Source organism: Saprolegnia parasitica (genome assembly GCF_000151545.1).
Source record: "Saprolegnia parasitica CBS 223.65 unplaced genomic scaffold supercont2.14, whole genome shotgun sequence".
Lineage (NCBI taxonomy): Eukaryota > Oomycota > Saprolegniomycetes > Saprolegniales > Saprolegniaceae > Saprolegnia > Saprolegnia parasitica.
In genome coordinates, this window is record NW_012156408.1 from 91,772 (window position 1) to 116,629 (window position 24,858).

A 24,858-nucleotide genomic window follows, 5' to 3' on the forward strand; every position below is an offset into this window, starting at 1 on the left:
CAAGAGCGTCTTCTCGCCGCGACGTAGAGGCACACGAGCCTCGGTTGCAACCAAGTCGAGGAGCTTCATCGCTGAGAGCGGTTCATCGAAGGCTGAAACGATGGAGGACATCGAGTCGTGCTTCAAGCACTGTAGGCTCTGAATGTGACCGATTTCGGTGCAAGAGAAAGCAAACAAGTCGTCTTCGTATGCAAGGCGACCCGAGTTGGCAAGGTGCTCGACGGCTCGCATGGTCACGATCTTTGAGCAAGGATGCGGTGTCTGCGACGTCGACGGCAGTGGGCTTTGCGACCGAACGTGCATGAACGAGCGCTAGCCCGAGCAGACGTAAAGTGGCGTCTAATATACGACCCGAACCGTTGTCCACTCGATCGCTTGCGACACATCTGAGACCGTCTCAAGTGCAACCTCACAGTTGAGGAAGTCTGCAAGCGCGGGCCGCAGCGAGCTCTCCAACGGCGATGTGTCGGGATGCCTACAGAGAAGCTCCGTCGGTGTCTAGTACGACGTTGGCAGGTGATCGTACTTGAGCATCGCTTCGTAGTGCTGCTGCTTCTGCGAAGTTGTCATGATGACAGCGGTGCCCGACCTGCGGGAGCGCTGAGCACATGGATCGAGCAAAGTGTGCTCGTCGCATACGTGTCAAAGCGAGGACGACCAGCGCGACCAAGCATTTGCACGATGCTCGCCTGCGTGTACTCTTGATATCCGCTGGTACTGCCTTGATACATTTGGGTCGATTTGATGATCACGAGATGCGCAGGCTACGCTATATGAGCGCGACGCTCCTTGGTGAGGCCGTACCAGATTGACGCCCACAGCAAGCGAGCTCGTCGAGCTAAAGAAGTGTGAGCTCGTCATCCAAACGCTGGCACGCATACCAAAGGACAGAAAGCAGTCCTTCAACAAAGAGCCCTTCAATCGTGTGCCTACGTCTCGCGATGAGTTTTGAAATCATGTACTAGCATAGCGGTACTTGTCGCTTTCGCAGAGAGCGGCGTGGTGAAAGCCAATGCCACCCCGAACGACGCCTTGCAGCGATTCGTTCTGGAGCTGCGATGCGAGTCAAACAAGCAGCTTAGTATAGGACATTGACGATGCACGCACGTGCAAGCTAGCGTCGGCCAGTTTCTACTTGCATCGACTGATTAAGTTCCTGGCACATTGTATCGCAGTCGTACCCGCTGGGTTGATGGGCGCAAAATTGTCGTGTTTTCGTTGACCAGTTTCCTAGTGATCTAGGATAAGTCATTCTGGATGTACAATCAGGCTCCTGCTGTAGTACGTTGCAAGGGCACATGCCGACTTGCGCGACGAGCAAAAAATGAGGGATGGTCTGCCATTCGAATACTGCTTGACGAGGTATGACACTTGGTCATCCATGTACCTACTACAAGCATCAACACCCAGCCGTGAATCGACTCGCGACGACTTGTCTAGCATGAACGGCTTGCCGTAGCAGTTGATTCCAACGACGTGTGTTTTCAGTGGAACTAGACATCGCTGGGAACGAGAAGGCGTGGACGTGGGTAAACATACCGGGCCGGTAGTAAGCACCAAACTGCGCACATACGAACACTCAGCATATGCCACAACGAAGCGTAATGCAGTACCTCAAAGATCATGTTTCGCGGGCAGCGGAGCCAAACGCCAAAGTCAAGAACGTTGGGGCACGTCGCTGAGAGTGCAATAATTCGCCTAGCCCACATTCGCTTCTGTTAAAGATTGACTTCGGATCGCTTTGTACAAGCTGGAAATTGGCGCCGACTGCTTGTTTCCGTTTGCCTGACCCTGAGAGGATGCGTGTAACATGCGCGTCACGAGAGCCTCCAGCGTCGCTCCGCGAGAGGCGTCGGCGACATTGTGGATTTCGTCGATCATCAGCAGACTGACACAGTTCAAGGCGTCCTATATACACGAGGTGTTCCAGCAAAGAGTGTCAATCGGGGCCATCGTACCTTGGAATGCCGGGTCAAAGCGTCCCACTACATTGAAGGGGCATAAGAACTTGGTGCCAAGCAGAGTCGCCTACCTTCTCAGGCGTACTCAAGAGGACATCTGCATGAGCAACATTTGCAGAAGCGTCGTTCTTGTCCGAGAGCTCGCAAAATTGCACGCCAAAGCCACCGAACCGAGCCTCCCAGTCCTCGAGCCTTGGACGCCAATGGGCGACATGTCGACGGAGGAGCATCCATGGTACCTCTCATGCAGTAGCGCCTTGATGGGGGCGAGGTAAAGCACCTTGCCATGCGTCGTCGAGGGGTTTCTCGCTGCCACGTTCATGTGGCGAAGGAGCGCGATCTCCATGACCGTGGTCTTCCCCGACCCTGTCGGGCTCGCGACGACCATGTTGTCGTGGGTCTGGAACGCAGGCGGAAGCACACGCTCCTGCACCTTGTTCATCGTCGCGAAGGGGAAGCAAGCCGCGAGCTTCGCCCCGAGTAGCGCCTTGAGCTCCATCGTCCGGCCGGCAAATCTGCAACTGACCAAGATCGCGTTTTCGCGCGCGTCTCTGAAAGGTACGACGTACTTAACAGAAGGAAACGTATCTGAGAGGGGCGTACTTAAACAATATCAAATAGAGATCCGAACCTAGTCGGGCATAGCTGTCAGGCAGGCCTGGCTGTCAGGCATGGAATGAATCCTGGTGCTGGGAAGCCAACCAGACGACTCTCGCTACACCAAGGCGTATGCCAAGCATGGCGAAGACCGTAATTATGAGAGGGATGATAACAAAACGGGTTAAAACATAGGCGAGAGGAGGCTGCGGGTGCAGACCATGGGTGCAGACGAGCACGCTTACTCGTCTTGAGGACAGTCGAGACAAAAAACGCGGTCGTACGCCTTGGAATAACTACCCAGCAGCAGCATTAGCCCATGAGGCGTCAATCCAATGCGCACATGCAGGCGTACACACGTACTTTATGGTGGAGCATTCGCCGCAGAAGGCGTTGGTGCAGGCGACGCAGCAGTACTCGCCCGACGCCATGGCCCGCTCGCAGTGGTAGCACGTCGCGCAGCGCAAGGGCGACATGGCGCCCGTCTTCTTCTTGCCAATGGTCGACTCCCACATCATGCGAGAGAGTGCATCTAAATGGGCCATTTTGATGAGCGTCGACGTCGTCGCCGCCGAGGCCGCCGCTGGAAGCTCTACTAGCCTATGCCACCTCGGCGAAGGGACATACCGATGGGGTAGGCGCGGTCACGGCGGCGCTTGGTCGTGGCCTTGCACGCTTCCTCGCGCTGGAAGAACCCTCGCTTCATCGTCTTCGGCTGGGCGGCAAAACCCAAAATACCTCGCGCCGGATAATCAAACTCGCGCCCATGCGGGATTTAGTGTGGGGTCGTGTACGTTCGGCATCTGCCACCTCGGTCACAATTATTTTCGGCATTCATCCCACCAGGCTGTAGTCACAAGAGATGATGCACGCGACCTTTCATGCTGGCGACACCGCACGCAAGAAGCCCATGTCGTACCAAGGCAGAAATGCCAAGCAAGTCAAGTACTGCGTGCTTGCCGCCCACACTTGGCGAGCATATCGGGTGCGAGTGATGGTCGATACGATTTCATTTCGGCATATGCCGAATTGGGTTTTGATTGGTGGATGTTGCGAACCAACCAATAAGAGCGGGCAGCGCGGGCAGTTGAACCTCAAAACTGGATACGACGATGGAGGACGTCCGCGCGACCAAGAAGCCCAAGCTCGACGCGCATGGCGAGGACAGTGGCAGCGACGACGACGACGAGCAGGTCGCGTCCGTGATCGCGCAGTTCAAGAACGAGCAGGGCGAGCCCGTCGGGCCGCAGCTCGACATCCCGCTCACGTCGACGGTCGCGCAGATGGAAGAGCTCGTGAACCAGCTCCTCCAGAACGGCAAGAACAAGGTCCCTTACTCGATGTTTATCAACGACAATGAGATCACGCACAACCTCCAAGCCAGCGTCGAGAGCCAGGTACGCGACCTTCCCTCCTGCCATCAGCCTGCTCATGCTCGTATCCTAGAAAATCTCGACCGAAGTCGTGCTCAGCATTACGTTCCAGCCGCTCGCGGTCTTCCGCGTGCGTCCCGTGACGCGCTGCACGGACACGCTCCAGGGCCACGCCGAGGCCATCTTGCACGTGAGCTTTAGCCCGGACGGGAAGAAGCTCGCGAGCGGCGGCGGCGACGCCACCGTGCGCTTCTGGGACACCAACACGTGCATGCCCCAGCACACGTGCCGCGGCCACAAGCACCACGTGCTCTGCACGGCGTGGTCGCCGGACGGCACGCGCTTCATCTCGGCCGACAAGACGGGCGAGATCCGCATGTGGAACCCCGCAACGGGCAAGCAGCAGGGCGAGCCCATGAAGGGCCACAAGCAGTGGGTCAACTCGCTTTCGTGGGAGCCCATTCACCGGTACGCTCTCTCCAGCGAATGTAGAGCTATCTCTGAGTATGTGCTCTGTAGCAACGCCACGTGCGAGCGGTTTGCCAGCGCGTCCAAGGACGGCTCGATCAAGATCTGGAACGCACGCACAGGCCGCCAGGTCGCGTCGCTCTCGGGGCATACGGACTCGGTCGAGTGCTTGAAGTGGGGCGGCGAAGGTCTCCTCTACTCTGCGTCGCGCGACCGCACGATCAAGGTGTGGGCCGTCGAGGGCGACCACGTCGGGAAGCTTGTGCGCACGCTCGTCGGCCATGCGCACCGCATCAACACGCTGGCGCTCAACGTCGACTACGTCTGCCGCACGGGGCCGTTCGACCACACGTTCAAGACGTTCGACACGCGCGAAGAGATGCAGGCCGCGGCCCAAGCGCGGTACGACGCCATTCGCCGCGGCCAGCCCGAGCGCCTCGTGTCGGGCTCGGACGACTTTACGCTCTTCTTGTGGGAGCCCGCGGAGAGCAAGAAGCCGATCGAGCGCCTCACGGGCCACGTGCAGCCGGTCAACGACCTCGCGTTCTCGCCCGACGGCCGGTACTTTGCGTCGGCGTCGTTTGACAAGAAGGTCAAGATCTGGAACGGCGCGAATGGCAAGTTCATCGCGACGCTCAACGGCCACGTGGGTGCTGTGTACCAGGTGTGCTGGTCCAGCGACTCGCGCCTCATTGTCTCGGCCTCGAAAGACTCGACCGTCAAGGTCTGGGAGCTCGCAGACCCCAAGAACGCCAAAGAGACGCTGTCGGGCCACGCCGACGAGGTGTACGCGCTCGACTGGAGCCCCAACGGCCAAAAGGTCGCGTCGGGCAGCAAGGACCGCACGATCAAAATCTGGCGACACTAATCTATTCCAGCACCCACCAACATGTAGTAGACGCGGGCGTGTTTTGAAAATATATATCCTCTCTCTTAGCTGCTGTGGACGGCTCGGAATTTCGCAATGAGGGCGGCGACGCGGTCGCGCAGGTCGACGGCCGCGCGGTAGAGCCCCGACCCGAGCTCGTTGAACGCCAAGCAGTTGTCCCAGATGAGGGCAATGTCGTCGAGGAAGGCCTTGTCAAACCCGACGCTCTTGTCGTAGTCGCCGTCCGCGAGGCGCCGCTGGACGGTCGCGAGGTCCATGCGCTTCTTGACAATCTTGTCGTAGCCCTTGATGCCTTGGACCGGCGTCATAAACGGCTTGGCAAACTGGTGCGTTGTCAGCGCCTTGAGCACGAGCTCCATCGCCTTGCTCTACACATCTTTTTCATAGCATCCACCTTGATGCCATTCGTCCTACCTTTTTTCTGGCGTCGCGGCCTTTAAAAACAGCGTCGAAATGCTTGTCGTCCTGGTGGCCCGTGCACTCGGGGCACTCCCAGTCGCCTTCCGGAAGGTCGTCGTCGCCCATTTTCAAGCACAAGAGGTGGAATGACCGTGGGCATTTGTCGCAACACACCAGGTCGCCATCTTCCTTGCAGATGCTGCAGTAGTCGAGGTTGGCGTCCAGCTCGTCGTCGTCGTCGTCGTCGTCCATGCTCTCATCATCGCTGTCGCTTTCAAGCGTCAATGGCGCCTTGGGCTCGGCACCGCGCGCGCGCTTGGCCGGCGCCGAGTTCGAGTCGATCGACGGACGCTTCGCGGTCTCTTCCGTCTTTGCGCGCTTTGCGGCGGGGGCGTCACGAGCGGCGGCGGCCGAGCGTGTCTGCTTGACCGGTGGCGGTGCCACCTGACGCTGCGCGCGCGTCTTGATGCTAGGCTCGTGGTCGGTCGACGCGGCAACTACCGTCGGCTGCACCGGCGCAGGGCTCTTGGTGGGTTTTGCTTGCGGTTTGAGTGCTGCCAGCTCGACGGTCGATGTGGAAAATAGCATTTTTGCCTTCGCGTCCGACGAGGAGACCGACGTGCTGAATATTGGCGCGACAGAGCGCGTCGGCGCCGGCATTCCTTCCTGGCGCGGCGTCGGTGTAAGCACCTCGGTCGTGGCCACCAAGGACGGATGCGTCGGCACTAGTGCAGGGGACGCAACCGTGTCCGTCTGCGTCACTTGTGTTAGCGGCGTCACTGCAGCAGCCAGCGACGGCGGCTCGGTTGTCAGTGTTGGGGCTGCCGGCGTCACTTGCGTTGGTGGCGTCACTGTAGCAGAGACGGCTTTGGCTGCCGGAGACGCTTGCTTGGGCAGTAGTGTAGGGAACCCGACCGTGGCAGCCGACATTGGTGTGGGGGACGAGATAGCCGGAGACGCCGGCGCGGGGGTTGCGGCTACAGCCGTCGTTTGCTTGGGCTTTTCTGGCGACGATGCTTGAAGCGCTTGCTCGGGTGCGGCAGACGGGTCCTCGTGAATAGCTGGCGCAACGACCACCGGCGGTGTCGCCTCCACTGACATTGCGCTCGGGGTAGCCGCTGCACCCATAGCATCCACGGCGACCTTGTCCGCATCGTCCTCTGCGCTGTCCTCGGTCTCCATCGCAGCTGCGTCGGCGGCGCTAGGCACCGTGTTTTCTGATGTCGTCTCAGCATGCTGGTCCTGCGGCAGTGGTGACGCAGCACTGTCACTCTTGTCCAACTCGTTGTCCAATGGCATGTTGAGAAGATCTGTGGCTTCGTCCGTCACCATGGCGCTGACGTTTTCGTCGATCGACGCGTCGTCTGCGGCCGACGACACGTTGGGCGACGGCAGCGGTACGTCATTGTCGTCGTCGTCGTCGTCGTCCATTGCTCGCATCTCTGCAACGACCGCGCTGGGTTCCACCGACGGGCTCGCAGCGACCTCTTTGGCCTCGGGCTTGTCGTCGGGTGACATCGCTGGCGAACGAGGCGTCGCCGACCCGTGCTCCGAGACAGTACTCGTCGACTTGACGTCGGCAGCCGCCGCGACCGGGCCAAACGTGCCTTTGCTCTCCGCACCAAACTCGGTGCGCGCGTGAAAGCGGACAGGCTTGAGCCGCGGCTCGTCGTCGTCCGAGCCGCTTGACGTCGACGCGCTTTCGTCACCCGACGCCTCGGTCGCGTCGTCGTCTTCGCTCGGCGCATGGCGGATCGGCGGGATCGGGGCCGGGGTCGGGGTCGGGGTCGGGGCCAGAGGCGCTGCGAACGCGGGTGCCTTGTGCTGTGCGGCGGCCATGAGACTTTTCGCTGCTGTTTTGAGCTGCCGGGGTGCATGCCCCGTGTCCTTGCTGTCGGCGCGGAGCATCGCGTCCGACTCGAGGTAGGACGGCGTCTTGGCCTCGAGGACTTGCTGCTTGGACGAGACGCGCGGAAGACTCTTCGCCGCGACCTTGGGTGGTGCCATGTAGCTCGCGGGCTCCTTGGCGTCGGCCACGTCCACCATAGGCGGCTGCGGCGGGAGTGCCATGCGACCCGTCGACTTGGCCGCCATCTTGGGCGCTGCCGCCGGTCGCGGGTAGGCATCCGGTGGACGAATAATGTGCTGCGCGTTGAGCGTGCGCACTGTCGCGAGCGGTGCTGCGGAGGCTGGAAGGGCCGCGGCCGACGGGATCGCCATCAGAGCCGGCGGTGGCGTGCGGGCGTCGCGCTTGGCTTCGCTCGACTGCTCCCAGCCTTCGTAGCACTCAAAGTCCTTGGCGATGAGGCGCTCGCAGAGGCCGCAGGGGCATTCGTGGGCGCAGATCGGGCACGGAAAGACCTTTCCGCAGAGGAGATCGTTCATCGTCGCGTTCAGAACCGAGTCCAGGTGCCGCAAGCAGATCGAGTGCGAGTAGTCAAACTGAGGACACAAATTGACCACCATCGTGATGGCTGTCCCGTTGCAGAGGTGGCACGCCCCCTGCTGGACAAAGCTGCAGCGCGAGACGAGCGGAATGTTGCGCTTGACCGCGATCTTGTACGCGCGCAGCTTCCACTCGTACGAGTTGACGTCAACCGCGCTTTCTGCAGGGCGGCGCTGGGTGTCACCAGCCGTGATTCGGACGGGCGCGGCCGGCGCCGGCCGCGTCGCGAGCGGGGGCACTACGTCCCGTCCCGGCGCCTCGGGCGGGACTTCGCTGCCTGTCGCCGTCTTGGTCACGGCGTTGAGCCAGGCTCGGTTGGCGCGGTACGGTTCCGGCGCTGCATGCTACCAGAGACGAAGAGAAGGTCGTCATGGCCGTCGAGCGGAAGCCGTCGCGTACCTCCATCGGGCCTGTCGTCGAAGTCGCCGTTCGACACCTTTGCAAAGCTGCCATACAAAATTCAAGGCCCAATCTCGTTGGTACACCGGGGCACACAAAAAAGCGGGGGTCAACACCGGTATGCCCCGGTGTACGCTCCCGCCTGCCCTTCAAGATCGCCGGTTTGAATTTGAGACGCTCACGACGCAGAATCATAAAATAGCCTGGTCTTACGACGGTGCTTTCCCTAGAGGAATAAATGCACCACGGTTCGAGTCCTTTTGTAGCTTAGGCGATGCGACCCGGCGTCCGAGACGCGTTCAGGAGACGGAAGAGCTTGGTGTAGAGGGCTTTCGCATCGCGGTCCCAGCGTGTGCCGCAGAAATGGTTCTTTGCCACGCGGTAGACGTGCCATTGTCCCTAGCCCATCATACTCTGTTTCGTTCCAGTGTACGAGCTCCTACCGTCGGCAGCGCCGTATCCGCCTCTTCCAAGTCGATCGAGACGTGCGATGGAATGCGCGGCAAGTCGGGGTCCGTGGCAAACGTCTCGCAGTAGCGCGGACGCAGCATCGAGTACGTGTTGACAACGCCATCATTGGCCGCCCACTCTTCCTTTTCAAAAGCTACAAATCACATCAGTATACTACACCTCGAAGAACCAAATGCGCGGGCGGTACTGTCGTAGATCGGTGTCGCGATCGAGTGCGCGTGGCGCCGAAGGAAGAACGTCATGAGGAACGGCATCTGCGCTGCGTCAAAGGACCGGTACCGCTGCCACGCCGCGAGCCCGACGAGCGCCAGGAGCCACTTGTTGAGCTAGACCAACTTCGCTACCTTCCATTGCATGCTCGCATCATCTTACCTTGCCGGCGCGCCACAAGACGAGCACAATGACAGCCGCAGCGGCGTCGCGGTAGTGGTGTGACGGAGGCGCGTCATCGCGCGACACGATACTTACGAGGTGGACCTTGTCCATGTGCACAAGCTCGCCGTTGCGGCGCATGCGCGACGACGGAAGGAGGCAGTAGGCCGCTACGTACCACACGATGTGTAAGAGCCCGTTGGGTGCAAGGGAGTGCGAACCCATGTCGCCGGTGGTCATGGGCGTGCTGTTGACGTCGTAGATGGTCGACCACTGACAGTAGCCGAGCCACTGCGGCATGCGAATCGAGTAGAGGTTGTCAAGCCATGGAAAGTGGTGCTGGAGCTTCCAGAGCGTCGAGATGGCCGACCCCACAATGTGGTTGATACCGCCAGCTTTGATCGACTCGTCGGCCTCGAGGCCGCACATGTGGCCTGCAAGTGCGTCAGACGTCACCATGAGGTGCGCATTCTATTACCCATCGTCGCGCCGCTGAGGGGACCTGCGATCGACGTGATGCTCTTGACCCACTTGTGGTTGCTGCCGACCTTGAAAAAGTCGGTGCAAAGTAGCTGGTAGAGCTCGAGCGCTAGTCCATTTTGATAAGCGATCGCCCAACGGAGCGGGCTACCTGTCGTGGCGCCGTAGCTGTGACCGATCAGGTGCACGGGGTTGTCCTAGCACCCAGACATGCGGCATAGGTGCAATGGACGAGAGTAGCACCTCGCTCCATGCAGCGTACAGCGGCGTCTCAAACGTGTAGCCGTAGCGGTAGTGCTCTACGGTGCCTTTCAAATGAGCGACATTGTACTATTCTATCGTGGCATACGCTTCTCCAGGGCGTGGATCTCGCCATAGTCGACGCGGCCGCCCATGAGCTGGTAAAAGGCTTCGCACGCGCGGTCGTGGTCGGACGAGGCGACGCCCACGTCAACCAAAATGCAGTTGGGGTTCACGGCAGTCAACGCGTCGACGGGCCAGTAGTCGGGGCCAAAGTTGTAGAGCGGCTTGCGCTTGCCCCACCCGAGAAGTCCTAAGACCTTATTCAGCGCGTGCTGCGTAGCAGAAAGTAGAGCTCTATGGTCGCACCGTGGATCAAGACAGCGGGCTCGTGCGTTCGTTCCATGGGCCAGCGCGCTCGTGCAAATGTGATCGATCCTCCACGATCTTTTCCAACCGGATGTCCGGATGGGATGGGGCGGTAACTTCAACTTGAGCTTACTCCATCGACGTCCGCGCCATCACGATTCAGATTGGCGTGTGGTGCAGTGCGATCAAGGATACTGCAGTGGCTTGCAGTGGTACACACTACGTATACTTGGAGGAGCGGGGGACAGATGCACTGATGAGCTTCCCACCCCAATGGACGCCCTGCGCCGATAGCTTGCACTGAGAGGTGAGTCTCGCAACGCTTTGGGCTTGGGCCACCAGCGCTCAGCTGCTCGGAGACAGTAGCTGACCGGAAACCATAGGGCTGGAGACGCAGCTGCTGTTTATGAATGCCTGTGATTTCCTTTTGCGGCTTGGATGACGAGACTCGACATGAACCGATGGGCACAATACAGTTGTATCGATCTTCCACGCTTTCTCCTTGGAGATGAGGATTTTTGGCAGCAGCTTTTGGCATATTACGAAGTACGACGATTGCGCAAAGCCTTTTGATGTGTGAAGCTGTGATGCGGCAAGTGGGGCATGCTCATGTGTTGCCCACTTCGGTGCAGGAGGATGCGGTCTTGGATCATACACTATTTCTTTCGTATATGACACTATAAAACAAATGACGTGAATTTAAGCCAATCACCGAGCTAGGCATGATGGGATTGGGCAAAAACGAAATTGGCAATGTCGGCGGCCGAGACGGGCGACGCCGTGCAGCAAGTGCTCCAGCTGACCTTTGGCCTTGGCGCTGACGAGCTTCGCGGACAGATCCAAGATCTTATCCGCGTCTTCGACGTATCTACGGTGCTTCGACGCCGTCATCTCATGCTGCGCTTGGGCTAGAAACGGACTGAAGAAGACGACCTCAAGGAGATTCTCCAGATCACGCACCCCAAGGCCCGGCACCTCAATGGCTGGCATCTCGAGCGCCTCGCCATGGAAGAGTACGAGGAACACACGCCTCAAGACATCCAGCGCAAGATCCACGGTATCAAGAAGGACATGCAGACGAGCCGATCCTTAGTCGATGCCATTCTGAACCGCGAAAAGGTCTCGATGCATCATCACTCGCGCCGTCTCATCGACTTTGCGCATAGGACTGGGCCACGAAGCGCGACGGACTCGTGACGGCCAAGATGGAGCAGCGCGAGGCCATGAAGGTCGAGCTGGACGTCGCCAAGCGCATTGTGCAGAAGCTCCATGCCGCCGACGAGATGAATTGCCCAACCGAGTCCCTGGCCGCCAAGCTTGCCGAGCCCGCGCCTGTGGAAGAGCGCTTGCTTGCGTCGCACGCGACTGACGCCCATGCCACTGGGAACGTCGACCTTAGCGAGGCGCCTTCAATCTAACGCATTCGATATGGTCTTGCGTGGCATCTGCATCGCTCTGCCACTGCACATAGGACAGGCGCTGCGATCGTCTCGGTCGTTCACAACATCAACGGTATAAAGGGATAGGTTTCAATGGCGTGGGTTGTCGTTTCCGGCTCTGAAACGGGCGCTATTTTGTGTTTCTCGCGACGATGGACTTGGCGCTGGACGTCGAAGGAGCGCAAGTGACGGCCGCGACGTCCTTTGACAGCAAGTTCCCGCCCTCCAACGTCCTCGATGGGTCCATACATGCATGTGCTTAGAGCATTGTCGACCTCATGGCCATGTAGCGAGACGTCGACCAAGTGGATGACGACGGGCATGTACCCGCAAGAGATCGTGATCCAGCTCGCGACGGCCTCGGTCATCTCGCGCATCAAGACATGGACGACCAACGGTACGTCACGCTACAAGGAGTACGAAGCGCATCGTGCCTGTAGCCAAGCACATGGTCGTCGAGGTATGTACAGGCCCGACGCCGACCAAGTGGGACAAGGTTGTCGACGCCCGTACGTGCCATCCTCGACCTCATGTAGGCTTGACGGCTGCGTGCAGAGATCAACGAGAACGACGGCAACCTCCAGATCGAGACGCAGCCCGTCTCGAGGGAAGACGCGTCGTTCGTCAAGTTCAAGATCCTCTCGGGCTACAACGACTTTATAGCGATCCACCGCGTTAGCGTCGAAGGCAAGGGCCCTCGGAAATAGCTCTCGCGCATGTAATCATAGCACTCAACTCGAACCCCATTGCATGCTCGCCGTTGGACCTGCCAGCTAGTGGATCTGCCTCGCGTGTGGATCCCTGCCGTTGGTGTAGCAGGCGTTCGCAGAGCGCAACTAGAGCTACGTGCTGGCGAGCCTTGTCAACAGGTGATTGATAGCATCCTCGCTCCGAGGCTATCTCGACTCCATGCCCCTGAGAGATCCGTCGTCACCGTGGCTCCATGTTGTCGGACCAAGCGTGGCACGATGGAAAATCCGAATCTCTACCTAAAGGCCTAATTGAAGAACGCCGAGCGTCGTTCCGGTAGGACTTTATAGCGGCAGTGGAGTATAGTATACAAAATGCTAATGCCACGAAGATCCTACGTGTTGTGGGCCCCATATACCTTTCGGGACGCGCAGCTAGGATGGGCCTCGAGTCGACGATGATCGTCGTGGACACGTCCGAGTGGATGCGCAATGGCGACTACGTTCCCTCGCGCATCGAGGCGCAGGGCGACGCCGTGAACCTCCTCGTGACCTTCAAGACGAACGCCAACCCGGAGAGCACGGTCGGTATCCTCGCCATGTCCTCGACCGTCAATGTGCACAGCAAGACGGTCTCGCTTCTCGCGAGCCCGACCGACAACATTGGCAAGCTCCTCAACGTCATGCACGAGATCACGCCGGCCTCGATCGGCGGCACGGTCCAGTTTCAGAGGCGATCCAAGTCGCGCAGCTCGCGCTCAAGCACCGCCGCAACAAGAAGGGCAGCGCGCGCATCGTCGTGTTCCTTGGCTCGCCCATTGACGAGGACGACAAGGCCTTGGTCAAGATTGGCAAGCTCTGTAAGAAGAACAACATTGGCGTCGACGTCGTCTCGATGGGCGACGTTGAGCGCAACGCGCCCAAGCTCCAGGCCTTTGTCGATGCGGCTAACAGCAACCAAAACAGGTATACGAAATGCACTTTGCTCTTGCGCAGGAATACTCACCGAAGGCGTAGTCATCTGATCACGGTCCCGCCGGGGGTGTTGCCGTCGGACGTCTTGGTCTCGTCGCCGATCTTCCATGGCGATGGCGATGGCGGCATGAGCGCTGGCATGGGCGGCGCTGCCTCGAGCTCGAACGACTTTGCCGAGTTTGGTGGCGTCGATCCGAGCATGGACCCCGATCTTGCCTTGGTACGCCCGTCGCCTTACACGAGCTGTCTCTTACTTGCTTGCAGGCGCTCCGTGTGTCCATGGAGGAAGAACGCGCCCGGCAGGAAGCTGCTGCGAAGCGTGCCGCCGAAGAAGCGGCCAAGAGCGAGCCTTTGGCGCCTATCGCCGAGACGACGCCTGCTCCGACAACGACGTTTGCGACGCCTGTAAAGCAAGTACGTGGCCCATGCACGGCGATCGCGGTGTCTCACATTGACTCCTGTAGACGGTGGCTCCCGTCGAGACGCCCAAGGCCCCCGTGAAGGAAGCTGTGGCTGCGCCCGCGCCGGCGCCCGCGTCAACGATGCCGTTCATGGACCCCAACTTTGTCAGCTCGCTCCTCTCGGGTCTGCCGGGCGTCGACCCGAACGACCCCAAGATCCAAGCCGCCATGAAGCAGATCACGCAAAAGGACGACGAGAAGAAGAAGAAGGACGACGAGAAGAAGGACTAAGCGGCCTGCCTTTAAATCAACTTTATATGGCACAGACCGCGCGTCGCTGCATCGAGGTCGTTGGCGTAGCGGCGTGGCAGCGATCTCGGGTACGGAATGCCCGAGCCCGATCGCCGCGGCGGCGGCTTGACGGCCGGCGCTCTTGCGATCGGTCGACGCACCGCTGGTTTCGAGCGGTCTCTCGCTGTACTCGGAGTCGCAGGTGGCTTCAGACACGCCTTTCGCTATTCATGCATGAGGTGGAGACGCAAGGTCTTGAAGGCAAACGTGCGCACCTGGAGCTGCACCTGCTGCTGTTGATTGACTTTGGCGAGCCGCGAGTTCTCTTGCTGAAGGCGCTGCACTTCGGCGCGGAGCTCCGACGCAGCGGTTCGCGTCTTGGCGTGTTGCGCGTCGCGGGCCTCGATGACCCGCTGAAGTCGGTCGACCTCCTTACGCAAGCCATGGACCTGCGCGCACGTGGCCTCCAGCGCCGCGCAGTTGTCCTTGACGAGCCGGAGCTTGGCCTTGTGCTTCTCATAGCGCTTCGTGCGCTACCATCATCATCATCATCATCATGAGCGCGTGGCGAAGACGACGCCATGGGGTGTACGTTCTGGTGCTCGTACACAATGTGCATGAAGATCTGCTGCAAAATGGTCTCGGGCAGACTCGCAATGAGGGCCGCTAGTACGCCATCGTTATCATCACGCGACGACGATGGCGCGAACCTTGGTGGGCGGGCTGCGTGAAGAGACCGCTAAAGCACGTGATGTGGAGGTTGCCCAAGATCATTTGCGTACACCTACAGACTATGAATGCATGCAGCGAATAGAGCGTGTCGTACATGGCTTGAAGCGACGGGATCGACCGGGCTTTGGTCGGGACGACCTCGGGCACCTCGGGCGTCGGTGCCACATACAGCGCCCGGCACCGCTTGACGTGGATCGGGAGCGACGCCGTGCCAAACTGCTCCTGGCAATACGGGCACGGCGAGAGCACGAGTCGGGTCCGGGGCGCGTCCGGCTCGAGGTTGATCGTCCACATGATCTTCTGGGAACTAGTACTGAGGCGGCGGGACCGACTTCGGGCGACAGATAAAAACACGCAACTTGCCGTTGCCGCGCGTATTCTTACAGCAGACGCGTCGCTTGCCCGCGTCGAGCGTCGCACGCACAAGCGTAGCGTAATGTCTCTCGGGAATTTGGCTCGTCGGGCGTGTCGAGGCTCTCGACCTTTGCGCCGCCGGTAGAAAGGCGGCTACCGGCCGCGTCCGGATTCCGTGGACGGGTTCCGGATAAATGGAATTTCGAATGTTGGCGCTTTCTTCGACGCTGGATCATTAGGACTTTGACGATGGCCTCGACGACGCGCGGCCGGTGCATTCTGCGCCTCCTTGCGCTGCAGTGCGTGACGTTCTGTCTCGTTCTGTACACGTACGACTGGGGCAAAGACGGCGCGACGCAGCCAATGGCCTTTATGCGCGAGTCCATTGGCAACCTCCAGTGGCACCGCGTCGACGTACCAAGTATTTACGATGAGAGCAGGACGGGACCGATGGCATCACACTGCTGCTAGGTGATACGCTGCTGCGCAAGGACGCCATTGCGAATCCGCACAACCGCGGTTTCGTGATTTGTGTCCACGAAGGCAACTTTGCCGCCGCGCTCTCGCTCGTCACGGAGCTCGCGTGCCTCGGGACAGAGCTGCCGGTCGAGCTGCACCACTGCACAGAGCGCGAGCTGCCGTCCGACTTGGCGGCTGTGCTCAAGCACGCCGCATTCACACACGTCCGCGTGGTCGACTCGTGCGCCCTGGCCGCCGCCCATGGCATTCCGAGACCGCCGCTGTTTGCATCGCCCCGCGACGCGTGGATGAAGCCGCTGGCTCTCTACACGTCGACGTTCGACCATGTCATGATCCTGGACGCGCACACGCTGCTTCTGCGCAACCCGAACGTCATCTGGACCGACGCAGGTTACGAGGCCAGCGGTACGAGGTGTGGGATGCGCCACGACGTTTGATGGCACAAAATAGGGTCCTATTTTTTTCGCCAGCGCAACCTCGTGCCGGGTGCGAACGCAGCGGACCGGTACACCCACCTTCTGCGGAAATACACGGATCTGTACCACTTGGACACATCGATCCAAGCTGTGAACCTCGAGCTCTCCAACAACTTTACGCAGCATCTCGGCTCGTCGTTTGATGCGCTGCAAACCGTGGACCCGAGTCTCCTCGTGGTGCACAAGACCCGGGTACGTCTTGTTATGTTTGCTTGCGATGCTGAAATATCTTTGAGTAGTACGGCGACCGCTTGCCCAAGCTGCTCAAGCGTCTCATTGGTCAAGCACCGCGCGATCCGTCGTTCGCATGGCGTACGTCGCTAGGTGCTCTTTCTTGCGAGCATCCAGTTGCGTGTTTGTAGTGACACCCCACGACGCCATCTTCTCGGTTTTTGAGCTCATGCACAAGCCGTTCCACGTGGCAACGTACGGCGCGAACACGCTCAATGCGCCGCGGGATCTCGAGCTGCACCCGACTGTCTTTTGCGGCCCTGTCGCCCAGCGCTGGATTGCGCCTTCCGTGTACGTGCGATCGAACGCGGTGGAATCGAGCGAGTCAAATTGTGTGCGATTAGACACATCTCCAAGAGCCTCTTCTTCGTGCATGCGGCGACGCTCATTGACACGAAACCCATCCCGACCAACGAGAAGCTCTATAGCTACCAGGGGTACATTGATGTACCGAGCCACATTACATCGCTTCGCCTGCCCTCCTTGTTTAAGGAGGTTGTCGAGTACCCAACGTGCTTTGCCGACGTCCAACGCCACGAAGCGCTGCCCGCTGACTTTTTCAGAGCGCTCGCCCGCCGCCGCGCGCATTATCACGCGCTTGCATTGGGCACCTTCCATGGCTTGACGGCGTGCTCGTAAACCTCCACCTAATATCTTCGATACCTTGATATTGTTTTGTGTGGCAAATAGACTGGCTAAAATCACGCAATTTCAATTCGGTGCGAATGCTCGAGCACGAAGGACTTTGTACCGCGCCTCGCTGTGGTGGTATACGCGGGTGCTGTGGTGGTAAACGCGGGTGCTGATGGAGTTGGAGGTGAGCTGCTGCACGTCCGATGTGGCCACAGCTCTCGCTTGTTTGGCGCCTGCTTACTGGCTAAAAATGTCAATTGTTTCTGAAATACACCAATAACGTTAGCTCACTTACCCGGATTTCAGCCAATCAGAGGCCTTCGCGGCAGCGGCCGTTCCATTCGACGATTAGAGGACACGATGGACGCCAAGGCCGACCCCAGGTACTCGATGGGCCATCGATGCCTAAGATCACAGTGAGAATGTATAGCTTCCAGGGCATCTCGTCCAAGAACCGCTCGACCGAGTCGTGGCCATGGGTCGAGAAGTACCGGCCGTCGTCCTTGAACGACCTCATCGCCCACGCTGACATCGTCGCGACGCTCAACCGGCTCATCGACTCGCAGAAGATGCCCCATCTGCTCTTCTACGGGCCGCCGGGCACGGGCAAGACGTCGATGATGCTTGCCGCCGCCCGCCGCCTCTATGGCAACAACTACCAGTCGATGGTGCTCGAGCTCAACGCATCCGACGACCGTGGCATCAATGTCGTGCGCGATCAGATCAAAGAGTTCGCCGGCACGAAGAAGCTCTTCTCTGATGGCATCAAGCTCATCATCCTCGATGAAGCCGATGCCATGACCAACGATGCGCAGTTTGCGCTGCGTCGCGGTAGGTCCATCGTCACCTGGTCTACCTTGGCTTATATGCGTGTCTAGTCATTGAAAAGTACACCAAAAACGCCCGCTTCTGCCTCATCTGCAACTACGTGAGCAAGATCATCCCCGCGCTGCAGTCTCGCTGCACGCGCTTCCGCTTCTCGCCGCTCGAGGAACACCAAGTCCGTGACCGCGTCGAGCACATTGCCAAGCTCGAAAAGTGCGCTTCCAGTTTCCATCCTGCATAGCTCATGCACTGCTAGTGTGGCGATGACCGCCGACGGATTCCAAGCCGTGCTGCGCCTTGGCGGTGGCGACATGCGGCGCATCCTCAACATCCTCCAGGCCACGTCCATGGCCCACGACGAAGTGAACGAATCAAACGTACGAATGTCTTTTCGACTCGTACATTCACCTTGGCATTAGGTGTATCTCTGCACGGGCAACCCGCTCCCCGCCGACATGACAGCGCTCTGCAACTGGCTATGGACTGCGCCGTTTGAGGAGAGCGTGCAGCAGTGCATGGCGATGCAGCTCCAGAAAGGGTATGCAACCACGGACATTCTGCAGCACGTCTATCAGAACACGAACGAGCTCGAGCTGCCGCCGGCCGCGCGCATGTACGTCTACGACCAGCTCGCGCACCTCGAACACCGACTCTGTTCTGGGACGTCCGAGACGCTGCAGCTCATTTCGCTTGTCGCCATCTTTGTGCGTGCGCGGGAGCTCATCTCGGCCGCGTAACAAGGCGTACTACTCGTTATCTACTCAAGCATGTGCTCTCATCTGCATTTCTCGCTCGAGAACGAACGACCGTGGAGTCTAATAGTCGGAGGTATCGTCGAGCGCGGCCTTGGTCTGGAATCGCTCCATGCCCTCCTTCCACACGGCGAGGGTGAGGCCGTCGGGGCAGTAGGCGCAGACGACGCCGAGCCGCTGGACGTTGACGATGTTGTAATGCTCGTTGTCGAAGAAGAGCATGTCTTCGTACGCGACGCCTGACTCTTCGTGGAGCTGCTTGAAGTGCACTTGCTTGTTCTTGGGGTAAATGGCTTGGTAGTCTATGAAGCTGTGGAGCACGCGCGGTGATGGTGGCTTCTTGCCCTTGGGCTTCTTGGCCTAGTGTCAAGACTCGAGAGATACGAGGTGGCGGGCGCACTACCTCGTCGGTTCGGACGTGGATGAGCCCCATGCAGTCGCGCGCCCAGTGCGGATACGTGGTGCTCGAGGCCACAGCGACCTCGGTGCTGGCAAACGCGGGCGCGGTCGCGATTTCGTTAAGGACAGCGTGGACGTGGTCGAAGAGATGGACTTCTTCGCCGTCGCGCGCCGTGACAACGCCGGCCTTGTTGCGGCGGAAGGGCGCGCCAGCAAGCTCATACATCTCGGGGTACCACAACGTAAAGTCGAGGTCGAACACGATCAGCTTGGGGATCTTGGCCCATGGGGCCGGCTCGCTGCCATCGCTCATCCTTTTTTCGCAGGATTTGGTGGGCGGATTCGGCACCAATGCCACTTTTAAACCCACACCACCATCTCCGGACCACGCAATGGAGCCATTGAGCTTCAAAGTACTTGAGCGTCTCAGCGTACGCGCGCTGCCTCACATGCATCGCCCTTGCATCGAGTATCTCGCAGTGTCAAGATTACGTCGAGTGCTTGGCATGTTGCGCCGACGACGTATCTTCGGCATATGCCGCAAACAAAATATCTCGACAGGCTTCTTTTTTCAAACCGCGCTCGTATTTTTACGCGCCAATACGCTGGCCAGGCCCGATTTAGCTCCTTAATCCTTGCCATTGGCAAACTAATGATGTTGCTGCTGCTGCTGACCAGCATCCTGCTCGGGCTCGTGCGCAGCATCGAGTTTACGCAGCCGTACGTCGTGCAGTCGAGCTCGGATCTGGTGCCGCTGGTCGACGTCTTCAACTTTACACGTGGCGGCGAGGCTGTCGTGTACCTCGACGTGACGCTACAAGCGACGCCCGCCGTCGTCCAAGGCCGCACCATGATGTACCTCTTGCTCTGCGACGACATGGTATTCGGCGACAGCTACTGCCGCAACCGGACGCTCGGCGTGGCCGCAGGGTGCCGCACCTTTCCGCTGCGGCAATCGAGCTTTGTGAGCCTCTGTACGACGCCGCAACCCAACTCAACACATCTCATAAGATATCGCATTCTTAGATAACCAGACGTCGACTGCGTACCACACGATCACATACCTCCACGTCCGCGTCACGGAGGCGTCCGCGGGGGCCAAGTTCCTCTTTTTGGACGTGTGCGAAGCCCTCGGCGGCACCCATGGTAGTAATACTATGTTGCGTGCATCCAGCATTCATGCTGCTTGCTAGGCTGGCTGCCCTCCTGCATGAAGAACGCGACGGGTCTGAATACAACGTGCTTTACGTGCCCCGACATGCTCTCGAACGACGAGGATGCGAGGAGCCGCTGCATTGTGTCGCCGACGATTGCACCCAATGTTACGGGACAGATTGACATCGCCATGTGCGACGGCGACGGTCAATGTCTGGGCGACAGCGTTGCGGATTTGCTGCGCTTCTACATGGCGTACGCGGCGCTGTGGATCGTCCTGACGTTGCTCTGGGTCGCGCCGCTGCTCAAGAAGCCGTATCTCTGTCTTCGCCTGCACTACCTATTTGCCATTATTGCTCTCATGGAGGTATGCCGACGTCAACTCCCGTCTCGGCTTTGCTCAAAATGCTAATGTAGACCTCGTACGCGCTTCTGTCGTGCGTGACGTTCTCGAGTCCACTGGCTCCGATTCAAATTTTTCTCCAGTTTGGCTACTCGGTCGTGGGCGCGCTCTTTCTGCAGTTCCTCTGCCGCTGCTTCACCGTACATTGCTAAAGAAGGCGTAGGTTATCCTCATGGACGAGGCACTAGGTCCAGCTCGTCTTGATGCTCGCCGATGGCTACCAAGTGACCCAAAATGGCCTCGAGAACCCGACGTGGATCTCGCTCGACTGGACATTTGTGATGTTCTGGACCATCTGCCGCAACGCGTCGCTCTACTCGAACGCGGCGCGCGGACCTGGCGTCTTGAGACAGATCCAGTGGAGCGTCGCTTGCTACCTCATGTTTAGGTAGCGGGTCGTACAGAAAACGGATCATCTTAGTCGAGGTGGTGGTGTAGCAACTACAGCCACGCCCGGCGCCACGTCAAGCGCCTTCGCAACTTGACCTTTGAGATGCAAGTGCGACTCCATATCGACCCGGCCACGACCCCCATCATGGAAAAACTAAGGGTACCCTTCCCTTTTCCACGGAGTTGACAGGTTGCTATTCAGGTGTTTTATGCGCTGCCCGCGGTCTTCTTCGCGTATTTTCCGCTCTTGTGGATCAACAATCAGCTGAATTGGATGCCAATTCCCCACTTTATCGCGGACCACGGTATTTTTACGCTTCTCTGCCTTCACCTCGGGTATCGCTTCCGCGTCCGGCGCTTCTACCACGAGTTCTTACTGTCGCCTGCCGACACAATTTTGCCGCCGCCCCCGCCCGAGCACCCGACGACCTTTGTGCTCATCCAGCCGCCCAATCCATCCGAGCCGACGGCCTGTGGCGCGTTGGCAGCTCCGCGCAGCCCCACCAAGCCGCGACAAGACCCTCTATGACAAAATATAACATTACTCTTCGTCAAATCCGTCTTCTAGATTGGCCGTGTCGTCATCGAGGGCAGCTGTCGTGTCATCGTGCATGGGCTCGGGTGTCGCCGCAGACTCTGGTATGGTCGCTGGTTCTGGAATGGTCATTGGTTGGGGTGTGGTCATTAGTTCCGGTGTGGTCGCTGGTTCTGGTATCGCCATTGAGTCTGGCGTGGAAACTGGAGCATCGGAGGACGCTGGATCTGGCGTAATCAAAATGTTTAGTGTCGGCGTTGACAGCTGCACCGGAAGAGTGCTCGACTCGATATTATCACTGCGCTCGATGCTCTGGCTCGCGATGATTGGTGTTGTTGGTTGTGCTCCTGCGTCGACAGGGGAGGTTTCGATGGTTTCTTCGCTGCTGAGGGGCGCAGTCGGGTCACTTGGCGAGACGAGATCTGCAGTCGCTTCTTCTTTAGACAGAAAAGTCGTAGCGTCTTGCGTCTTGGACGACGCCTCCTCTTCCGCGGATATGACGTCGATCGTCAATGTGCCTGGGGGTTCGGTTGTTGGGGTTGTCGCGATTGCATCCGTTGGCTCGTCCGGTGGAAGAGGTTCCGAGACGGCAGCGGAGCTATTGCTGTCGTTGGCTACGACTAATCTGTCGGCATCGTCCAAACGATCGTCGACTGGCATCGCGCGCTTCCCGTCATCGTCGTTCTCGTCGACTATGTCTTCTTCGTCAGCGTGCTCCGTCGACATTTCTGGCACAGCGATCGCATGGTCCTCTGACATTTCTTCGACGGGCTCCTCCTCGAGAGGCGCCTCCTCCTTGGCAACATCAGGGATGTCGTCGTCCATGTCCACCGAGTCGGCTACAAGGTCCGTTGGTGGCGGCGTCACGTCGCGGGTGTCTTGTACAGGAGCACGCGAGTCTTCGTCTTCGTCGTCCGCAGCGGTTTCCTCGACGACACTCTTGCTTGATGCCTTGGGCTCTTGTTTTGGTGCCGCCAGCGATTTCCGGATCGAGACACAGAGCTCGCCGACCCGTGTGTCGTGGTGCTGCACCGGCAGCCAGACGTTGGTGACATCGGACAAGTGCCACGCGGTGGCTGGTAGCTCGCAGCAGCCGATGTAGCCGTCGTGGTGGACGTAGTTTTCGTCCTTGATCTCGATTGCCATAAGTGCGTCGAGGCAAGATGGTGGAAACGTGAGCTCTTGGTGCCACGCAGGGTCTCGCCCGCCGTCCGCGTGCGTTCTGGTTCGGAACGAGACGTCGCCGCATGTGACAAAGCAGTACGGGTCTTGCTTCCCGACCCACTGCGCGTCGTACAAGCCGCGCGCGCACTCGATCGTGACGAGCAGCGCGTCATATGTACGTTGGGAGACTTGAATCGAGGATGCGAGAAGAGACGATTGCGCCGGCTTGATGTGCGGCCACGGTGTCTCGACCACGGGTGGAGCGCACTCGCTGCAGTGCGTAGCCGGTCGGTGAGTGCAAATGGAGCACAGCACGAGCGTGTTGGCTTCGGTCGATGGACGGGCCGTGCCACACGTCTCGCACATGCTCCCATTTCGGTTCGTACTGCTCAAGCAGACGGGACATGTCCAGGCAGGCTGAAGACAGCGTGATGGCTCCGTGGGAAGGACCTACAACAACGGTGGCGGTACAATTTTGCGTGTGCTTTGTACCTCTGGTGTCGCCATGGTCACGGTGGGCGGTGCCACCTGGATCTTGGGCTCGCTTGGTGTCGTTTCGAACTGCTTGGGAGGCTCCCGCGCAGCCGCTTCGACCGCAGCTTGCTTGGCCAGTCGTTTGGCTTGTCGCGGAATGTTCTCTTCCATCTCGCACTGCGCTGCGAGCTCGGCAATGCGGCACTGTCGCCGATACTCTGCTTCAATGACGGCTTGCTTTTTGCGCTTGACGAATTTGGACGCCGAGACATCGGTCTGCACGACCCTCAATAGCATCATTTGCACCAGACTCTGGACTACCTTGGGCAGAGCTATGGGCTGCGGTACTGGCTCCTTCTTGGGCACAGGCAACGTCGTTTCTGGCTCGACATTGTTGGCTTGCAGGCGCGTCTCCTTCCTATTTCTACATGAGAATGATTTAGCACGAAACGCAGTACCGAGGCGACGGTGTGGTTGCTGGCTGCGCGGCGAGAGCGTCTCGGAGCCGCTGGACTTCTTTGTAGTACTCTTGGGCCTGAATGTGAAGCTCTTGAAGTCGGAGGGACTTGCTATCGGCATAAACATGAGCTCAATCGCTTGAACGACTGGGTAGATAGATACCAGCTGTACTTGAGCTCGTCGAGCTCCAATTTGCGGGCCTGAGCAAGCGCCTCTGCGTGGTGCACCTATGGCGCCCATGAAAGTCAGCAAGGAACAGGCGCGCAAGTGTACTTTCTGCTGGAGTTCGTTGACGAGGCGGTCGGTGATCTCTTTTCGACGCTTGGCAGCGCCTTGGGTGTTGCCCTCGCGCATCACCGCAAACACGCTTTGGAGCTACACACGTGCTACGATGGCTAGCTCCAAGTAACAACGTACGTCTTTCTCCTTCTTCTTGAGCATCTCTTGGAGCTTGAGGTTGCTCGACCGAACTTGGACGAGCTCTTCGCTCTATGGACCTTTAAGTTCATGGCCGTGGTCGTGAAAACGAAGCTTACCTGCTCGACGAGCTTTTGCTTGATTGCCGTGAGCTCTTGCTGGAGGCGCGTGACGAGGAGGTCCTTCTCGGTGTTCTACATATGTGTATAGTGCTGAAGCGACGATGCAGCCAATGGTACGAGGTGTTGGGCGTGGATCGGCGCAGTCGTGGGGGCACTTGGCATCGTCGGTCGGTCGGTCGGTCGTGAGGATCACTACTCGTGCGCCATCGACTGCGGCCTTTCGACAAGCCAGGATTTTCGATGCAAAAGCGTTTCAAAACAGCGTGTGAGATTCTGTATGAAATCGAGTATCTCGCAACCAAAACGTTCCTACCAGCTCACCCCGCGCGGGACCTGTTAGTGGCAGACACACGTGCAACAAGGTCGGGGCTCTCCACGTCCGCGTGGGCGGCGCGAGGCGTTAAGACTCGCCTGCTCACAAGCATCGCCACCGCTGCTTGTCATTCAAGGCAAGGCGTGATGACAACGGTATCTCAAGCAGGAACCGACAACTGATCTTCGAATGTGCTTTTGCACCAGAGTTCGGATCCAAACTCTGACCAAGTCTGTCAGCATCATCTATGCGAGCGGTGATGGACTCAACACCAGGAATACCGAT

At 59.1% G+C, this 24,858-nt stretch overlaps 13 protein-coding genes across 13 annotated transcripts; 7 read left to right on the forward strand and 6 right to left on the reverse strand.

The window, feature by feature from the left end:
- Positions 1-2,799: 2,799 nt before the first annotated feature.
- Positions 2,800-3,264, reverse strand: SPRG_19771 (hypothetical protein; the record flags this gene model as incomplete). Its single annotated transcript, XM_012343636.1, has 3 exons — positions 2,800-2,854; positions 2,922-3,090; positions 3,186-3,264. The coding sequence occupies 3 exons, from the start codon at positions 3,262-3,264 to the stop codon at positions 2,800-2,802; spliced, it is 303 nt and encodes a 100-aa protein (XP_012199026.1).
- Positions 3,265-3,628: 364 nt separating this feature from the next.
- On the forward strand, positions 3,629-5,342 carry SPRG_04995 (hypothetical protein). The gene is made up of 3 exons (XM_012343509.1): positions 3,629-3,955; positions 4,005-4,399; positions 4,451-5,342. The coding sequence occupies exons 1-3, from the start codon at positions 3,671-3,673 to the stop codon at positions 5,265-5,267; spliced, it is 1,497 nt and encodes a 498-aa protein (XP_012198899.1). The 5' UTR covers positions 3,629-3,670; the 3' UTR covers positions 5,268-5,342.
- SPRG_19772 (hypothetical protein) lies at positions 5,333-8,538 on the reverse strand (the record flags this gene model as incomplete). Its single annotated transcript, XM_012343637.1, has 3 exons — positions 5,333-5,656; positions 5,703-8,477; positions 8,533-8,538. 3 exons carry the CDS (start codon positions 8,536-8,538, stop codon positions 5,333-5,335), a joined length of 3,105 nt encoding a protein of 1,034 aa, XP_012199027.1.
- A 261-nt stretch (positions 8,539-8,799) lies between these two features.
- On the reverse strand, positions 8,800-10,501 carry SPRG_22147 (hypothetical protein; the record flags this gene model as incomplete). The annotated part of the gene is made up of 10 exons (XM_012343708.1): positions 8,800-8,931; positions 8,976-9,136; positions 9,191-9,320; positions 9,376-9,545; positions 9,597-9,809; positions 9,854-9,964; positions 10,007-10,052; positions 10,099-10,154; positions 10,205-10,408; positions 10,465-10,501. 10 exons carry the CDS (start codon positions 10,499-10,501, stop codon positions 8,800-8,802), a joined length of 1,260 nt encoding a protein of 419 aa, XP_012199098.1.
- Positions 10,502-11,217: 716 nt separating this feature from the next.
- SPRG_19775 (hypothetical protein) lies at positions 11,218-11,882 on the forward strand (the record flags this gene model as incomplete). The annotated part of the gene is made up of 3 exons (XM_012343638.1): positions 11,218-11,328; positions 11,377-11,583; positions 11,631-11,882. The coding sequence occupies 3 exons, from the start codon at positions 11,218-11,220 to the stop codon at positions 11,880-11,882; spliced, it is 570 nt and encodes a 189-aa protein (XP_012199028.1).
- Positions 11,883-12,055: 173 nt separating this feature from the next.
- On the forward strand, positions 12,056-12,610 carry SPRG_19776 (hypothetical protein; the record flags this gene model as incomplete). The annotated part of the gene is made up of 4 exons (XM_012343639.1): positions 12,056-12,144; positions 12,194-12,300; positions 12,344-12,412; positions 12,459-12,610. 4 exons carry the CDS (start codon positions 12,056-12,058, stop codon positions 12,608-12,610), a joined length of 417 nt encoding a protein of 138 aa, XP_012199029.1.
- Positions 12,611-13,032: 422 nt separating this feature from the next.
- On the forward strand, positions 13,033-14,259 carry SPRG_04996 (hypothetical protein; the record flags this gene model as incomplete). The annotated part of the gene is made up of 5 exons (XM_012343510.1): positions 13,033-13,311; positions 13,344-13,558; positions 13,610-13,787; positions 13,832-13,981; positions 14,032-14,259. The coding sequence occupies 5 exons, from the start codon at positions 13,033-13,035 to the stop codon at positions 14,257-14,259; spliced, it is 1,050 nt and encodes a 349-aa protein (XP_012198900.1).
- Positions 14,260-14,483: 224 nt separating this feature from the next.
- Positions 14,484-15,285, reverse strand: SPRG_19777 (hypothetical protein; the record flags this gene model as incomplete). Its single annotated transcript, XM_012343640.1, has 4 exons — positions 14,484-14,792; positions 14,852-14,925; positions 14,970-15,043; positions 15,086-15,285. 4 exons carry the CDS (start codon positions 15,283-15,285, stop codon positions 14,484-14,486), a joined length of 657 nt encoding a protein of 218 aa, XP_012199030.1.
- Positions 15,286-15,708: 423 nt separating this feature from the next.
- On the forward strand, positions 15,709-17,171 carry SPRG_19778 (hypothetical protein; the record flags this gene model as incomplete). The annotated part of the gene is made up of 6 exons (XM_012343641.1): positions 15,709-15,766; positions 15,817-16,230; positions 16,276-16,493; positions 16,541-16,613; positions 16,664-16,823; positions 16,877-17,171. The coding sequence occupies 6 exons, from the start codon at positions 15,709-15,711 to the stop codon at positions 17,169-17,171; spliced, it is 1,218 nt and encodes a 405-aa protein (XP_012199031.1).
- A 345-nt stretch (positions 17,172-17,516) lies between these two features.
- Positions 17,517-18,773, forward strand: SPRG_04997 (hypothetical protein). Its single transcript, XM_012343511.1, has 5 exons — positions 17,517-17,548; positions 17,596-17,996; positions 18,044-18,203; positions 18,247-18,367; positions 18,410-18,773. Exons 1-5 carry the CDS (start codon positions 17,526-17,528, stop codon positions 18,725-18,727), a joined length of 1,023 nt encoding a protein of 340 aa, XP_012198901.1. The 5' UTR covers positions 17,517-17,525; the 3' UTR covers positions 18,728-18,773.
- A 32-nt stretch (positions 18,774-18,805) lies between these two features.
- On the reverse strand, positions 18,806-19,454 carry SPRG_19779 (magnesium-dependent phosphatase-1; the record flags this gene model as incomplete). The annotated part of the gene is made up of 2 exons (XM_012343642.1): positions 18,806-19,102; positions 19,146-19,454. 2 exons carry the CDS (start codon positions 19,452-19,454, stop codon positions 18,806-18,808), a joined length of 606 nt encoding a protein of 201 aa, XP_012199032.1.
- Positions 19,455-19,796: 342 nt separating this feature from the next.
- On the forward strand, positions 19,797-21,618 carry SPRG_19780 (hypothetical protein; the record flags this gene model as incomplete). The annotated part of the gene is made up of 7 exons (XM_012343643.1): positions 19,797-20,115; positions 20,168-20,287; positions 20,335-20,663; positions 20,714-20,839; positions 20,888-21,087; positions 21,138-21,249; positions 21,292-21,618. The coding sequence occupies 7 exons, from the start codon at positions 19,797-19,799 to the stop codon at positions 21,616-21,618; spliced, it is 1,533 nt and encodes a 510-aa protein (XP_012199033.1).
- A 626-nt stretch (positions 21,619-22,244) lies between these two features.
- On the reverse strand, positions 22,245-24,422 carry SPRG_19781 (hypothetical protein; the record flags this gene model as incomplete). The annotated part of the gene is made up of 10 exons (XM_012343644.1): positions 22,245-22,277; positions 22,318-23,238; positions 23,281-23,538; positions 23,584-23,680; positions 23,721-23,831; positions 23,884-23,948; positions 23,995-24,096; positions 24,139-24,210; positions 24,258-24,332; positions 24,378-24,422. The coding sequence occupies 10 exons, from the start codon at positions 24,420-24,422 to the stop codon at positions 22,245-22,247; spliced, it is 1,779 nt and encodes a 592-aa protein (XP_012199034.1).
- Between the last annotated feature and the right edge of the window lie 436 nt (positions 24,423-24,858).